This window comes from Liolophura sinensis, chromosome 8 (assembly GCF_032854445.1).
Source record: "Liolophura sinensis isolate JHLJ2023 chromosome 8, CUHK_Ljap_v2, whole genome shotgun sequence".
Classification (NCBI taxonomy): Eukaryota; Metazoa; Mollusca; class Polyplacophora; order Chitonida; family Chitonidae; genus Liolophura; species Liolophura sinensis.
In genome coordinates this window covers 1253984-1271947 of record NC_088302.1, presented here as the reverse complement: position 1 = coordinate 1271947, position 17964 = coordinate 1253984, and the positions used below count along the sequence as shown (strand labels likewise).

General features: G+C 39.1%; 1 protein-coding gene across 1 annotated transcript; it reads left to right on the top strand.

Annotated features, from left to right (window-relative positions):
* Positions 1-2292: 2292 nt before the first annotated feature.
* LOC135472156 (vesicle-associated membrane protein 7-like) lies at positions 2293-15969 on the top strand. The gene is made up of 9 exons (XM_064751519.1): positions 2293-2370; positions 3058-3211; positions 4675-4732; positions 5244-5293; positions 10493-10580; positions 11372-11465; positions 11669-11736; positions 13121-13213; positions 13530-15969. Exons 2-9 carry the CDS (start codon positions 3066-3068, stop codon positions 13593-13595), a joined length of 663 nt encoding a protein of 220 aa, XP_064607589.1. The 5' UTR covers positions 2293-2370; positions 3058-3065; the 3' UTR covers positions 13596-15969.
* The last annotated feature ends 1995 nt before the right edge of the window (positions 15970-17964 follow it).

Sequence of the window (17964 nt, the reverse complement as noted above, 5' to 3'; positions counted from 1 at the left end):
ACCACCACTCAAGTAACACCCGACTCCCTCTTGGTTTCTACACCACCCTCAAGTAACACCCGACTCCCTCTTGGTTTCTACACCACCACTCAAGTAACACCACTCAAGTAACACCCGACTCCCTCTTTTTTTTACACCACCACTCAAGTAACACCCGACTCCCTCTTGGTTTCTACACCACCCTCAAGTAACACCCGACTCCCTCTTGGTTTCTACACCACCCTCAAGTAACACCCGACTCCCTCTTGGTTTCTACACCACCACTCAAGTAACACCCGACTCCCTCTTGGTTTTTACACCACCACTCAAGTAACACCCGACTCCCTCTTGGTTTCTACACCACCATTCAAGTAACACCCGACTCCCTCTTGGTTTCTACACCACCACTCAAGTAACACCCGACTCCCTCTTGGTTTCTACACCACCACTCAAGTAACGCCACTCAAGTAACACCCGACTCCCTCTTGGTTTTTACACCACCACTCAAGTAACACCCGACTCCCTCTTGGTTTCTACACCACCCTCAAGTAACACCCGACTCCCTCTTGGTTTCTACACCACCCTCAAGTAACACCCGACTCCCTCTTGGTTTCTACACCACCACTCAAGGAACACCCGACTCCCTCTTGGTTTCTACACCACCACTCAAGTAACACCCGACTCCCTCTTGGTTTCTACACCACCACTCAAGTAACACCCGACTCCCTCTTGGTTTCTACACCACCCTCAAGTAACACCCGACTCCCTCTTGGTTTCTACACCACCAGTCAAGTAACACCCGACTCCCTCTTGGTTTCTACACCACCACTCAAGTAACACCCGACTCCCTCTTGGTTTCTACACCACCCTCAAGTAACACCCGACTCCCTCTTGGTTCTCCCTAGCTCACATGGTTAAAGCACTGGCTCCCTTCAACTTGACTATCAGGTGTTTGTCGTATGGCAAACGTCGCATGTGAATCCAAATTTCTCTGTTTCAGCTGTAGCTTTTTTGTTGTAAATAGGTTTGTCATGTACCTCACGAAGGTTGGTGGTTTTCTCCAGGAGATCAGTACCCCTCCACCCATAAACCAGATCGCTGTCATATAAGTGAAAAATTCCTGGAAATGCACCAATATTAATTAATCATTGAATCAATCAAACTCCCATTACATCTAATTCTATGAGAAATACAATTATTTACATCCAACATAATGCACCAATATGCACTTAATGAGCAGAACACATATAGGCAGGGTTTTCGTTTAGAATTGGAGGAGGAGGTCAGAGTTCAAAAGTAGGCGGCTGAATTAAAAGAAATCATGTGACAATTTCTATTGATTTAATATATTGATAGGTAAGAATATTCAAAGTAGGCTGCTACGGGGATGGCAGTAGACAGCTGTCTGCAGCTTGGGGAGCACGGTAGACAGCTGTCTACAGCCTGCTACGGGGATGGTAGTAGACAGCTGTCTGCAGCCTGCTAGGGGGATGGTAGTAGACAGCTGTCTGCAGCCTGCTACTTGCCCTTTTTGAACACCCTGATATAGGTCTCTGAAGTACTTGTAACTCACCCAGTAAATTCACATACCAATTAATTGTACATTATGTTCATGGATTAAATGCCAATACCAACAAAACTAATAATAACTACCATCTGGTATAAAATTTAGGCCAATACAACTGACTGCCACAAGCCATCTTTTCATGTGTATGTATATATATATATATATATATATATATATATATATATATATATATATATATATACAAACCTGCATTACATTTCATGTGGAATTAAGGTAGACTATACCCAATACCGGTATCCAAATAATCCCACCGTGACTGAAATACATGTATGTATGTTAGACGCCATAATATGCACTTGGTATAAGGATAATGTCAATTTACATTTAGGCTACCCCACTTCATCGCAAGGTGCTATACTAACATAGTACATAAATAGTAGGAGCCCTGTTCAACAGGTTGTATTTATACTAGCACCGTAATCAATTTGGTCATATCTAAGTTGGTACTTCACGACAAAGTGTATTACTTGGGTAAATCCTTTTCTCATGAACAGCACGTCTGTCGTAGTTTTGCAGTTTTAACCGTACTTAATGACATAACATCATTTATTTGGCTGGGATTGTCTCACTGCTGGGTGATGCGAGCAAAATTCTCGTGTACCTAAAAAAATGAACATATGAACCGTGGTACATGTGAGTCACTCTCCACGCAGCAGGTTTATAGCGCTGTCATCGACCCCTGACAAGGAGAAATGTTTTCATCTTGTGACGCTGACGTCAGATGTTTGGCCTTCAATGAAGAGAAAGGGACTGGGTGATTTATCAAACAGGCTGAAATTGGAGAACTCTGGTAGAAAAATCAGGTAATCTCGTGTTCCTGTTTTAAATGTTACTTTAGAGCGATCCACTTCTTTAGGAAAACAATGTCAGTTAGCTTGCACCGCTGAGTAGCAATGGCAAACTATCCGTAAAGTCACAGTAGACGGAGCTACAACAACAACGTGCATACAAAAGTGCGAAGTAACAAGTCAGTGAAGTTGAAGTGTTCATAGACTGAAGTCACTTTCATGGGCAGTTTCAGATTAACAATATGGTGAATTTAAAATTTGCTTATCAGATAGATTGTTAAAACACTCGCCCATAAGGAAGAACAAAATAATCGATTGTTTCAGATAATATTGACATCTAGCATAAGGTCTCCTGTGAACTTATTTTAGCTGTGGATAACTGTATTGGCTTGTTATGGTTGGATTGGCACCAAAACAAACATAACAAGTGCCAAAAATAAGACAAAAAATAAAATAAAAAATACCCCCCCCCCCCAAAACCCCGGTGTAGTCGGGCCTACACAATATTCCATATATTGTGACAGACTTTTTAAATCCCAAATTCAGTTAAAATTTTTTGCAAGATATAATAAGAATTTGTTCATCTTTTTAAATTCAAACATGGGTGCCTCACAAGATTTTAGCTGACCAAGTATTATGTGTCAGAATTCAAAAATAAGGTAGCAGAGCATTACAATGTGGATATATTTTGTCTGTTTTCAGGTGACAAAATGCCGATTCTGTTCTCCGTGGTGTCTAGAGGGAGTACAGTGTTAGCCAAATATGCCAGCTGTGCGGGTAACTTCACTGAAGTATCAGAACAAGTGCTGGCCAAAATTTCTCCAGAAAATGCCAAGTTGACATATTCACATGGCAGGTAAAGAACAAACCTCTTCACTATATTCGGCATTTCAGGAGTCTGAGTTCAAGCAGGTTTGGACGATACTAGATTGAGCATACTGTATTTTGCCTGATGTTTAGCATTTTGAGGTGACTTATTTTGCTTGATTCTGATTGATTCTTTCACCTTGCAGTGAAATTTAAGAGACTTTTGTTTAGTTAGATTAATATCTTAGCAGCAAAATTAAGTGTTGGCATCGAAAGTATGATTCCAAGACTTTTATATGCTTTGGAAAGTGCATTTTGACATTCCAAACTTCAGGTGAAGTACAGTACAACTTGCCAGGTCTACCAGCTCAACACCACTGTTAAGAGACCTACATATCCCATAAAATCAAATTTCTTGGCTGTGTTAGTTTGCAGTAGTCCCCCACCATATCTCGCTTAAAACTGCGTGATGAGACTCCTGAAATGAAAATTTGGGTTATCATGTTTACATCATTACACATGTAGAATGTGTCATGATGGCTACATGGGGATTAAAAACAGTGACTTATCCTTCAGTAGTCTTCACATGTGGAAATTGCCTATATTGTTACAATGTAGTGAAATGGTCTAGCAAAAAATATTGGAATACAAAAGGTGTATACAAAACGCCACATCAAAATGAATGTGGCTTTATGTCAGTCAGTTTGTCAGGTTTATGGTGGAATGCTATTTAGTATATATAAATATGGTGTTGAGTACTGAGTAAGCATCACTAAGATGGGGCCTCTCCAGCCAAGGAGGTTAACGTGCCAGAGTGGTGCAATGACCCAGGAGCCTCTCACCAATCAGCCAATGCAGTTGCTGTGAGTTCAAGTCAATTTCATGCTGGCTTCCTCTCTGGCCATACATGGGAAGGTCTCCAACAATCTGCGGATGGTCTTGAGTTTAGTTCCCTCCCGCCATAATGCTGGTGGCGGTTGTATCAAAATATGAATCAAATAAATAAATAAATAAAACTAGGATGAAGAAATCTGCTGAGGAGACATATATGTACGACATTACATCATATCAAACAGTTGCCTTGTAATATGTACGACATTACATCATATCAAACAGTTGCCTTGTAATATGTACGACATCACATCATATCAAACAGTTGCCTTGTAACATGTAGGACATTACATCATATCAAACAGTTGCCTTGTAACATGTACGACATTACATCATATCAAACAGTTGCCTTGTAACATGTAGGACATTACATCATATTAAACAGTTACCTTGTAATATGTATGACATTACATCATATCAAACAGTTACCTTGTAATATGTATGACATTACATAATATCAAACAGTTGCCTTGTAATATGTATGACATTACATAATATCAAACAGTTGCCTTGTAATATGTATGACATTACATAATATCAAACAGTTGCCTTGTAATATGTACGACTTTACATCATATCAAACAGTTGCCTTGTAGTATGTACGTTACTTCTCTTTTTCAGTTATCTATTCCACTACATCACTTCAGACAGGATAATCTTTCTGTGCATCACAGATGATGTAAGTTTCTCATATTAACCCCAGTTTAATTATGTATACAAGTTAACATAACAGAATTGATGTTGTGAGGAAGCAGAGATTTATGTAATATTCTCCACTTTATGCAGAGTTTAAGGTGACATGACTGTGACCTTTATACAACACTTTATCGCAGGAGTTTTGTATGTATGTATTGATGTAAAGTACTGCACATACAGTGTATCATTGACCCAAGACTTAAGTTACTTCATCTGCATGATCCTAAAAGTCCCAGTGATCCATTCAGAGGTGTTATTAGTTTTTTTTTTGTGAAGATAGGATGATACACTGTTGGAGAAATATACTGTCCAGGACCAACGGTAATATCATACCGTTGTTTGCCTCTAATATGCAATGATGCAGGTGTATTTTGAGACCAAATACTGTATTTATTGGTTAGTACTTGTTATTTACTGGTATAGGTAAGGGGAACTTCTTAAGAAGAAAAACAAAACAATGTGTACATAACTTCTATATTTACCATATTTTGCAGGATTTTGAAAGATCAAAGGCTTTCCAGTATTTATCAGAAATCAAAAGAAGGTATGGTTTAATTTCAGATGTGGGTAATAACGCCACGTGGTCATAACCCTGTATCTTTATCACGCTGGAAACTGTCAGTATCTTTATGTCACGATTTTGTGATAATGTAAATGCTACAGTTTCCTGTCTCTGTATTCAAGGTTGTAGATGAAGTTAGTGCACAGAAGAGCTGTTGGCCTGCAGCTATACTGTAATGTCACATGACAGGCGTTTTTTTCTGGAAATGTAAGGATGTTATTAACGTGTATATTATACAGAACATAGGTTAAGATGATAAAATTAGCATGGGAGTAAATGTGGGTGAAAAAGTGCAAGTGAGACAAAATGATTTCAAAGTCTGGCGAAGGATGTGAATATATTGGGGTAATCAAGTGCCGTACCTTCTCATTATTACAGACGCATTTCCAGAAACTGTAATGAATGTCAAGATGTGAAAAAGAAAAAAAAAAAAAACAGACTAGAATGAATCTGCGAACAGCAGATCCTAGGCCGGGATCCCGGATTGGATCAAAGATGTTTTCTCCACCCAATCATACACGGCCCTTGTAACAGCAAGTTCATACTTCAACGTATCAATCCACGACCTGCCATGCACAGACAATCTGGCCCCCTCCTTCCTCTTGACAACGGGGCTAGGCAGCCATACTTTTGTACACATAGAGTACATGTGTAGCGCTTTGCACTCAGTGATTTCAGCTTTACAGCTGTTATGGTTTTCTCGCAACAGACCTCAAAATATGGTGAAAAATTGCGCTTCTTCGCGTTTTGATTGCAATTTGCCGCAAGACTATACGTCGCCAGAAAGAAATAAGTCCATATTCATGATCAGGACGTCTAACTATGTCTGGTAGCATTTTTACAATGTTCGTGCGTTCATCCTAGTCACAAATGCATTTAAAATGCATCATATAACACGGGGACATCAAAGTGCCAAATATAGCAAATCGGCCTTTGGACAATGTTTGAAGCACTGCAGCTGCCACGTTTATTAACACACTTCAATGATTTTCTGCATGCCTACAGTACACATATAGCCCTTTGCACTCAGTCATTTTCAACTCCACAGCTGCAACTTTTTTGTGGTACGTGACCTCCAGATATGGGCTAAAATTGAACTTTTTCGCACTTTCATAGCAATTGGCGACAAAACTGTGCATCGGAGACAGAAAAAAAACACCAGACTCGTCATCAGAACATCGAATTGCGCCTAGCAGCCTACTTAAAACCTTGAAATTCACAACATTTTCATTGCCTGAAAAATTGGCTAAGCTGGGATTGATCTCTGACATGACTGACAGGCGTCAGCAGTAAGAGAAAAGAAAGAAAGAAGAAAAATAAAGCAAATCCGGCGTGATCTGCCTGATGTCCATTTCTTGACGTCAGTCATCTTCGCCACTCGACTGCCCCAGACACATCTGCGTCACACCACACAACTGGGAGACGGTTAGCGTTTAAATCCTTGTGTAATTAGGTCAAGTCGGAGAAAATTTCGCCAGCATCTCCCCTACCATCCACTCCAATGTATATCTCACTAAGCCCCCAAGGCAGTCGCAATTCACACTTCAAGTCTAACATAAACATTTTCTTTACGCTTATATCTTTCATATGAGAGCATAAGTTATTGGTCGAAAATCAACACATAACCAGATACACGGCTTTCAAAGTTTCCATGCAGCTTTACCCGGTTTGTCACTGCGGCAGTAGGCTGGTCATTCGCATTCCTGCGAATAGATCGGCGAGCTTTATGATGCTACGTTATGTACAGTGAAAAACGGCCATTCCTTGGCAGACTTGGCCCGCTTTTTGAAAAAAAATAATGCAAAAACATGGCCCATGTAACAGCAAGTTTGTACTTTCATGTCTCAATCCACGACCTGCCATGCAGACTCACTGCTCTACTGATAGCTCTACCATTGTCAGAAAGTCAACACCGGGACCACGGCACGTTTTGACATCTGTCAATCTAATAGAGTACTGTATAGCTGAATGTCATTGTACAACCGTTTCGGGAGATCATGGACAGTGTAGCCAAAAGCATCAGGTCATATACTACAAACACAGTCCAGTTTCCATCTAACTCCATGTTAAAGCAATAGGATTCCCATCTTTTTCTAATCAAAAAACGGTGTTGTCATTTAAACGCTTCTAGCGAGAAAACTGTTGATCGTAGCTCAAATCCGTTAGCAAATGCTAGAAAGAGCATGTCTTGGGCTACACTTTGGAGCAAGGTGCACATTTCTAGCTCCCATAGTTCTCGAGTTATAGGTCATTGAAATTACGTAATTTTTTTTTAGTTTTTTTGCTGATATCTCAAAAAGTTACATAGATATGCAAAAAATAAAAGCAGATTCGGAATCAGCAGCTCAAAATACACCAGAATATGTGGAGAAAAATTGAAATTTCAGAACTTTTTGTCACAACTTCGACCAGTGGCGAGCTTCCAGAGTTTTGACCGGAAGTAAACCATTTTTGCAAACTTTTTGTAACTCGTGACCTTCTAGCTGCATGTCAAATTTGAAAACGATCAGTTCAGTGGTTCTTGAGAAGAAGATTTTTAAAGATTTTACACAAAATCCAATATGGCGTCCGAACCATGTGACATAAAAAAAAAGTAAAAAATATACCCCTGGAAAATCTCCGCCAAATTATGTGTACAGATTTTCAGACTTCTATGTTGAACGGTGTTGGAGTTCTCCTGCTAACAAGGTCGGTGAAAAAAAAATAATAATAATAAGAAAAAACAGAAGAATAACAATAGGGATCCCGTTCGGGAGAACGGGATCCCTAATAAGAAAAAACAGAACAATTCCAATAGAGATCCCGAACGGGATCTCTAAAAAAATAATGGCAATTCCATGCAGATGGACTAAGCATTTGTTTGTAATTACCGTTACTGTTCCAGCAAACTGTACGATTACTGGTACTTTGCAAGATGGAACCCTGCCTCTGCCTGTATTTGGGCCACATGGTCGTAGGCCTACAGGTCCTGTATGTGATACATTCAACATTTGGGCTCTTCAGTGAGAATGTGAAATATCTAGCGAATAACCACCTTTAAGGTCTTCGGTAACAGTTCTTTCACTTTTGCAGCTATTTCTTTCACAACATCATGTGGTGTGGGTTAGCTGGAAAATCTGTCATGTTTGTGCGTCGAAACAGACGTTCGTACACCAGCCGTCAACCAATAAGGGCATTCTAGGTCAGTGATCATCAGGCCAATTTCCAAAACAACCTATGACCCGGCTGAAAGTTGGGGTTTACAGCCGAAAAGTACATACATGTAGTCTCATAAACAGCACTAGAATTGTACATGTGGTGTATTTTTTTTTTTGATTTACTGCATGGAAAATACTAACATATTTTGCAAACGTCAGATGTAGTAAGAAGAAATTTTGGACAGAAACCCGATAATAACAAAGTTAGTGTCTGAGCATTTGTAACCCCTAGTGATTTTAATAGGTGGACTCAACTGATACTGTGAGCCAGGCACATGGAGACTGTCCCATTCACCATAGGGGTGATTGACTAATCCAAGTTAGATAAACAGCGCTTTGAGATTCATTCACTGAGTAGTCACCATCCAGATGAAGCACGGTGTTGAAGACTCCCACTGATCAAGCACTGCTTCCCGTGAATTAAAAGTCACATAAAAATAAAACCTGGTTGAAAAGTTTTTTCACAGTAGGAAATCATTCATTCACCAATATATGTACCTGTTGGCATGCAGATAATATGGGAAAGTTGCTTAAAAATATATTATGAGTGGCAAAGGTACAAGCTGTGAAATCAGGCTTTGTTTTCTGGGTGAACATCGTTTATATACTTTCTGTCAAATTAGCAATGCCTTTCTGAGCAAAACGTATATACTCAGAGATCGATTTTCCTCAAGGTCATCTGGTACGTAAGAAAAGTATAAATCACGGTTTAGCTAATTAAATGAAATGTATACATGAATGTGCATGCACTTCTAACTTTTATTGGTAATATGTTACAAACTAACTTTTTAAAATTAATCTAAAGACGGCACCCACCCCTCGCTCCCCTCATTGAGACTTGGCTATCAGATTTATGTCATGTTCCTGCCAAGGTAGACATGTGGTCAGTTATTAATGGGAAGTCTACCTACCAGTCGCACATGCGTACTACGGATGTTCGTCCACATTTGCAAGGCGGCATTGTTAATTCAATGAATTAAATTATCCATGTTGCATTCTTGTATGGGCCCCAAACGTGAGTGGGCAAGACAAGCGATCAGTAGATTTAAGACAATCCTGTGGAGGCTTAATGCGTTAGTGTTGAATGTTCTTATATCTGACTTCAAATATCGGATAGTATAGTTTGTAAAACACAGTGTGGAAAACGGCATGCTAAGAGTTTTGGGTAAGGAAATGGCAAAGAGATATTTTCACTTTGTTGATGTTCCGGTATCAGTATTTTTGTCTTTTATGTTTTTTTAAACAAGTGTTCATGCTGAAAAATGACATTGTGAATTGCTGTGTACAAGCTGTCAGGAAAGGCTGGCTTTATAGGCCAGCCAGTATCACCCACTGTGAGCCCTTCGCAGGCGATATCTGCGATCTACCCGCTTACTTCCAGTGTGTCTCAGTTAGCGAGTGTCTATAATCTTCCAGTGTGTCTCAGTTAGCGAGTGTCTGTAATCTTCCAGTGTGTCTCAGTTAGCGAGTGTCTGTAATCTTCCAGTGTGTCTCAGTTAGCGAGTGTCTGTAATCTTCCAGTGTGTCTCAGTTACCAAGTGTCTGTAATCTTCCAGTGTGTCTCAGTTAGCGAGTGTCTGTAATCTTCCAGTGTGTCTCAGTTACCGAGTGTCTGTAATCTTCCAGTGTGTCTCAGTTAGCGAGTGTCTGTAATCTTCCAGTGTGTCTCAGTTACCAAGTGTCTGTAATCTTCCAGTGTGTCTCAGTTAGCGAGTGTCTGTAATCTTCCAGTGTGTCTCAGTTAGCGAGTGTCTGTAATCTTCCAGTGTGTCTCAGTTAGCGAGTGTCTGTAATTATGGAGAAGGTACAGTGGGTTTTGTACTTCTTCAGTAAAATGACAAGAAATCTTCAAAAAAAAAAGATTTTTTTTGTCAATATACTCGTACTTTAAGCCTTGATATACCCACCAGCATTCTTGCTTTAGTTTTGGTCTGATACTTGTATATATATGTATATGTAAAGGCGTTGTGTGTGATTGTGACAGGTTTATAACTCAGTATGGGACGCGTGCACAGACAGCTCTCCCGTATGCCATGAACAGTGAGTTCTCCAGAGTCCTTGCAGCACAAATGGTAAGCACTGAACTGTTGTAAACAGTCACCGTTGTTGGTTATCATTGGTGGAGGTTATCATTGGTGGAGGAGGTTATCATGGGTGGAGGTTATCATGGGTGGAGGTGGTTATCATGGGAGGAGGTTATCATGGGTGGAGGTTATCATTGGTGGAGGAGGTTATCATGGGAGGAGGTTATCATGGGTGGAGGAGGTTATCATGGGTGGAGGAGGTTATCATGGGTGGAGGTGGAGGTTATCATGGGTGGAGGTTATCATGGTTGGAGGTGGAGGTTATCATGGGTAGAGGTTATCATGGGTGGAGGTTGCATCTGATCAGGCTATACATTGTTTATGGTAAATGCCAAGGTTAATTACTGAAAAAAAAAATACTTGTTTGATCAGTAAGATCTGTAGCTGTCTGGAGAATTAAGTATTTATTTGTGTTATTTGCAGTTGATAAATGGTATTAAAGAACAATTTGAATATAAAGGAATCTAAAATTGGATTTCTGTGAGACAAATTTATAAAAATCCATTTGGATTCTCATAAAATTTAAGAAAAGAAATATGTTCTTCACTCCACCTGTGAACCTTACTGATTATGTACAGGCAAGTGAAAAATTCTGAACTGTGGAATTGAAAACTAGTCTAATTAATAAAATATGGTTGAAAATAGCTCCTGGTAATGTGAGTGGACTTTGTTAAAGTATACATACACCGGATAAAGGCACCTTGTGGATTGAGGCCTGAAAGGAAAGTGGTTACCATTGATTCTGTTCCATTCATTGGGTGAACTATTCTGTGTTTTAGAGACACTTTTCTGACTCAAGAGAAGGTGCAGAAAAGCTGGAAAAAGTTGAAGGACAGGTTGATGAACTCAAGGGAATTATGGTAAAAAATATTGGTAAGTAACTGAAATACTGCTGTGAGGAAGATCAGTTTGTTCGAGCTGTGTCTGTGAAAAGTTAATGATATATTGGACTAAAGCATGGTGTCTTACTTACCTGCTGTACAGTCTTTGTAAAATGTCTTTAGTGGTTTTCACAGGTGAGTTTTATTTTAATTTAATTGGCAGATTTTTATATTACTGGATTTATGTATTTACAGATGCGATAGCTGACAGAGGGGAGCGTCTTGAACTTTTAATTGACAAAACTGAAGATCTTGCTGATGGAGTAAGTTACTATTATTTTTTTTAAATATTTACATTTCCATTCACTCTAAACGAGAGGTAAGAGGACTTTCCCATGGATTTGTCTAGCCAGACTTAAGCAGTTGACTGATCTGTAGTACAGGTCAAGCCAGTGTATATTTTACACTTAAAGTTTAGCTTTAAACCAGCAAGGTAAGGGTATGAGGCAGATTATGGTGACGTGGATTAGTGCTATACAGAGTTGTCATTCCAGTGAGGGAAAGGCATGAGGTAGATTATGGTGACGTGTATCAGCGCTAAACAAAGTTGTCATTTCAGTGAGGTAAGGGTATGAGGTAGATTATGGTGACATATATCAGTGCTAAACAAAGTTGTCATTCCAGTGAGGTAAGGGTATGAGGCAGATTATGGTGTCGTGTATCAGTGCTATACAAAGTTGTCATTGAAGTGAGGTAAGGGTATGAGGTAGATTATGGTGACGTGTATTAGTGTTATACAAAGTTGTCATTGAAGTGAGGTAAGGGTATGAGGTAGATTATGGTGACGTGTATTAGTGTTATACAAAGTTGTCATTGAAGTGAGATAAGGGTATGAGGTAGATTATGGTGACGTGTATCCGTGCTATACAAAGTTGTCATTGAAGTGAGGTAAGAGTATGAGGCAGATTATGGTGAGGTGTATCAGTGGATTTGTGCAGTACAGAGTTGTCATTCCAGTGAGGTAAGGGTATGAGGTAGATTATGGTGACGTGTATTAGTGCTATACAAAGTTGTCATTCCAGTGAGGTAAGGGTATGAGGCAGATTATGGTGACGTGTATCAGTGCTGTACAAAGTTGTCATTGAAGTGAGGTAAGGTTATGAGGCAGATTATGGTGACGTGTATCAGTGGATTTGTGCAGTGCAAAATTGTCATTGAGGTGAGGTAAGGGTATGAGGTAGATTATGGTGACGTGTATTAGTGCAGTACAAAGTTGTCATTCCAGTGAGGTAAGGGCATGAGGTAGATTATGGTGACGTGTATCAGTGTATTAGTGCAGTACAAAGTTGTCATTGAAGTGAGATAAGGGCATGAGGCAGATTATGGTGACATGTATCAGTGGATTAGTGCAGTACAAAGTTGTCATTGAAGTGAGGTAAGGGTATGAGGGAGATTATGGTGACATTTATCCATGTATTAGTGCAGTTGTCATTCTGGTAAGGTAAGGATATGAGGTAGATTTACTGATTTCTTTGGTGTTTTACGCTGTACTCAGATGGGAGGCCTCCCAAATATGGCGGGAGAGGAAGCCTGCATGAGAATGGGGTAGATTGTCGCTGTCAGTGCATTAATGTGGTGCAAAGTTGTCTGTCTAGTTCTGTGTTTAAATTGCCATCATCTGATGATGTGGACTGTTCTATATTGCAGGCAGTCACTTTCAAGAAAACCAGTCGGAATCTTGCACGATCTCTCTGGTGGAAAAACATCAAACTCACAGTAATCATTGTTGTTATTGTCATAGTAAGTACCACCACTTGATTTTTGATCTAAATGAGCTTCATCATTTCACTTATGTCCGATTGTTTGTTCTCAAAAATGTATTTATCCTATATCCAATGCTAATTGAAGATTTCTTCATCCTAGTGGATGTGTGAAAGTACATCTAGTTATCTCCCCTAATCAGTTGGCCTTTTAGTCAGAACCTTTGCCAAAATAAAGCACTATCCTTTAGTTATATGTATTGATTCTGACAAGAAATAATTTGTGCACATTTTTCTTATAATACCTGCCCCCTCTATCCTCAAAATAAACTTTTTTGTTTTAATCTCTTCTGCAGGTTATAATATACTTTATTGTGTCAGCGGCATGTGGGGGTTTAGATTGGCCATGTACAAGGAAGTGAACCTGCCTGTGCTATTTGTGTTGTGGGAGAAATTGCTGTCATTGAGTCTTGGAGCAGAAAGACTGCAAATGGACTCCAGGGATAGACAGGGCAGTATTTTAGTCTGGGTTGTGAAGAATTGTGCCGAGTTTGTAAATGCGCCTGAATTCTTCAATCCATACCTGCCATTTTTATCTAATATTGTATTAAAAGCTCCATCAGACACACATTTGTATGATAATTAGCTCATTTATGTAATGTCAAATTTGTCTGCAAAATTTGTGTGATTTTACTGTGGTAAGTAGAGATCAGAATGAATATGCGCCAAATTGCAACCTTGTCAGTTTCGACAATATGTACATTCCCATATTTATTTTCTACTCTTAGATGCCTCTAGTCAGTAGCTGCTTGTTATCTGACTAAGTCCAGTAGGGTGGGCATATTGGTGTCCTGATTCTATACTGGTCAAAACCACCCAAAATAGGCAGTGGGGTTGGGATGTTGGTATCCTGATTCTATACTGGTCAAAACCACCCCAGATAGGCAGTGGGGTTGGGATATTAATATCCTGATTCTATACTGGTCAAAACCACCCAAGATAGGCAGTGGGGTTGGGATGTTGGTATCCTGATTCTATACTGGTCAAAACCACCCCAGATAGGCAGTGGGGTTGGGATATTGGTATCCTGATTCTATACTGGTCAAAACCACCCAAAATAGGCAGTGGGGTTGGGATGTTGGTATCCTGATTCTATACTGGTCAAAACCACCCCAGATAGGCAGTGGGGTTGGGATATTAATATCCTGATTCTATACTGGTCAAAACCACCCAAGATAGGCAGTGGGGTTGGGATGTTGGTATCCTGATTCTATACTGGTCAAAACCACCCCAGATAGGCAGTGGGGTTGGGATATTGGTATCCTGATTCTATACTGGTCAAAACCACCCAAGATAGGCAGTGGGGTCGGGATGTTGGTATCCTGATTCTATACTGGTCAAAACCACCCCAGATAGGCAGTGGGGTTGGGATATTGGTATCCTGATTCTATACTGGTCAAAACCACCCAAAATAGGCAGTGGGGTCGGGATGTTGGTATCCTGATTCTATACTGGTCAAAACCACCCCAGATAGGCAGTGGGGTTGGGATATTAATATCCTGATTCTATACTGGTCAAAACCACCCCACATAGGCAGTGGGGTTGGGATATTGGTATCCTGATTCTATACTGGTCAAAACCACCCCACATAGGCAGTGGGGTTGGGATATTGGTATCCTGATTCTATACTGGTCAAAACCACCCCACATAGGCAGTGGGGTTGGGGTATTAAGAATGTAGAATTGCGAGCTGATGTTTGTATATAACTTATGTATAGAAATTCTGCCATGACCTAAATGTACATTCATTCATTCGGTTTTGCAATATTTTAATTGTCAGCTATGATCATCATGCTGTACAGTGAAATGTTTGTTGGGGTGAGGTGTCAGAATGACAATACTGTGATCTTTCCTAATCAAATGAAACAGTCTACAGTATTAAGACTTTGGTTTATAGATTTTAGGATGTGAAAGTGTCTTGAATTGTTGTTAGGGCATGTATCATGGCAATGCTGTGAGGGGCTGAGAATGAAACACTATCCTAAACATCAGAGTATAATGTAATCGCTTCTCCATAAATCACATTATAGTGTAAACTCTACACTAAACATCCTGGTATGACTTAAACACTACCGTAACCAGCACAATATAAAGTAAACATGACCCCGAACATCACAGTATGATGTTAACTTCATACTATGTTGTGATGTTTAACCATAAACATCACAATATAAAGTACACACAACCCAATTGCCATCATTCAAAATTCTATGTTAGGCAAATCCAGACCCTCTGTTTTTCTTTTTAGTGTGGGTCAAAAAGAAGATATGGATTTGAAAGAAATTAACATTCGAATAAAATTTTTTTTGAAGCTCAAGGAACTTTTTTAATGATGACTTAAACATGATAGTACAATGAAAATGCTACCCTAAACATCATAGTACAATGTAAACCTTACCTTAAACATCATAGTACAATGTAAACACTACCTAAGCACCATGGTACAATGTAAACGCTACCCTAAACATCATAGTACAAGGTAAACACTACCTAAACATAAAGGTATTCTGTAAGGATAACCATAATTGTGTATGCAACTTTTATGTTAATCCTTACTTTTTATTGCCTGTATACTTAAGCAAGGCTAGTATGGCTTATGTGCATGCATATACCAGTATCTCTCGCATATGAAAACACCTGGGTATTTGTCCATCTCTCACATTAGCAGGCTGTTGTTATGCAGTACATGTACTCATCAGTAGCTTATGGTATTCAGATAGACTTCTGTACAGAGCATGCACATATTTACATGTTGTGTGTATATATGTATGAGAATGTACGAGTCAGCTTTTTGTACAGGACCTGATTATTGTGATAATTCATGTCGCTGTACATTTGTATTGTAATTGTTTGCTCAGCTGATATTTCCAGAAGTCACTGTATGTAAAGTGTATAGTGGCTGTGACTATTATATTAACATTACAAGCCAGAGCATATATTATAAGCCTATATATCCTAAAGGACATGGAATGCAATTTAAATTAGACAGATGACTGATGTCAGTATATAGGCCTGTACGATTAATGATCTTAAATTTTGACTATGATGAAGTTGCACGTTTTGCCGATTCAGAGCGCTTTTGATGTTAGACAGGTGTTTTGAGGTTTGGAAGGTAGGATGATGTCCTACAGGGAAGTATAAAGTTTTAACAACAAAAGTAATATTTTATCAGTTATTTTAGGTGTTGAATCACACACTTTATGTCACTTTCAGTGTATTATAAATGTAAATTTTCTGACTTTTCATATGTTAACATGATGTTTTTGAGAGCATATCATATTTTTCTGCTTTACCCATTAAATAATGTGTATACCTAAATTGAATTCATTTAACTGTATGTCACGTATACATTCAGATGTTGAAGAATTTAGGGTAACAATAGTGTACTACTAGCTGTGTGTTCTGTGCTGTTAAGGCCTGCATTTCTTTTTTTTTTGCAGTGTATTGTATTAACCAATCAGAAGATCACAGATCCATATAGCAGTCAGTCAGAACTCATGCGATAATTTTCACATTGGCTGTAAATAACTGGATCCTACATGTCATTACTATATATAGACAATGCCATATATATGTATATATGTGTGTGTATATACATGTATTTCAGGGACCGTAGTCTACTTATGTTGATCACCACCTATTTCCAGCATTTAATAAGGACTCATTGTCAGGCTTTCCACTTTTTGAAGCTCTTTGGTTCACACCTATTTTAGTTTTGTGACAATATCTTGCTTGCATACCTCATGTATGACCTCCACCTATTCTACACTGCCATAGGTAGGCGCACTAGAAAGCTTTATTGGCTTGCCGATGTAGCAGTGTTTACCTCTCAAATTAGTTCACAAATTAAAGATTTGTATATTTGAAAGCAAAAGTCCCTGTGTTACATTGTGAAGGATGCATTGGTGATTTAGAGCTTTATCATGTGTCAAATCATTAGATCTGTCGATTGTAATCTTAGTGTAATGTACATAACATCTGATTTGGGGAAATTCAGTAGCAGGATCTGGTAGGATGTTGAGTTTTCCATGCTTTATCTCAGCTGTCTTGGCTGGTGAAGCCCAATGAGGTCACGGTTAAGGCATTGCGGTATGTTATCTGTGTTGTTATTGGTTAAAAGTTCAAGTTGCGCCTGGGAGAGATCAGATGTTTTGGAAGGACTAGCAAAGCTGTCAGGTGTTTTTATTTAATTCTGAACTACAGACATTTGTATTACATGTACATGCATCACATCCACACCAAAGCTGTATGTATGAAAATATGGCATTTTGACACATGCCGAGAACTTAATTCTTAAATCCATGATTTGGTCTGAGGTTAGAAAACAGAATTATTGTAAAGATTTGTCCTGTTTAGTGCTACGTGATCATTTCTGCTTTGGTGCTGAAAAGGTGTCATTTATGTGCAGGCTTCAGTGGACAAATCCGTTCTGTGGGACAGCAGTGTTGTCCCACACCTTGCACATAATTTGCTACATAATTAACATGTGATACAGCCTGTCCCTATTTTTTTGTACATTCTATGTATAGATATCTACATTTTGTAAATAAACTTTGTGATTTGCAATCTATCGAAACTCATGCATAATCTAATTTTGTTTTGTGTTCTGTTGTGGAACTTTCTTAGTGATTTCTGTGTTCCTCTCCTGCTATGAGTGATCGAGAATGCATTGCCATTTTGTGTCCACTACATCTATTCCTCTTGTGCTATGAGTGAGTACTAGTACTGCATT

What these genes read in the sequence shown, in the direction of transcription:
- LOC135472156 (XM_064751519.1), top strand. Translation starts at nt 3,066, where the DNA reads ATGCCGATTCTGTTCTCCGTGGTGTCTAGAGGGAGTACAGTGTTAGCC. An exon ending in TTATCAGAAATCAAAAGAAG is followed by an intron (nt 5,294 to 10,492) that starts GTATGGTTTAAT and finishes TGATTGTGACAG; the next exon opens with GTTTATAACTCAGTATGGGA. An exon ending in AATTATGGTAAAAAATATTG is followed by an intron (nt 11,466 to 11,668) that starts GTAAGTAACTGA and finishes ATGTATTTACAG; the next exon opens with ATGCGATAGCTGACAGAGGG.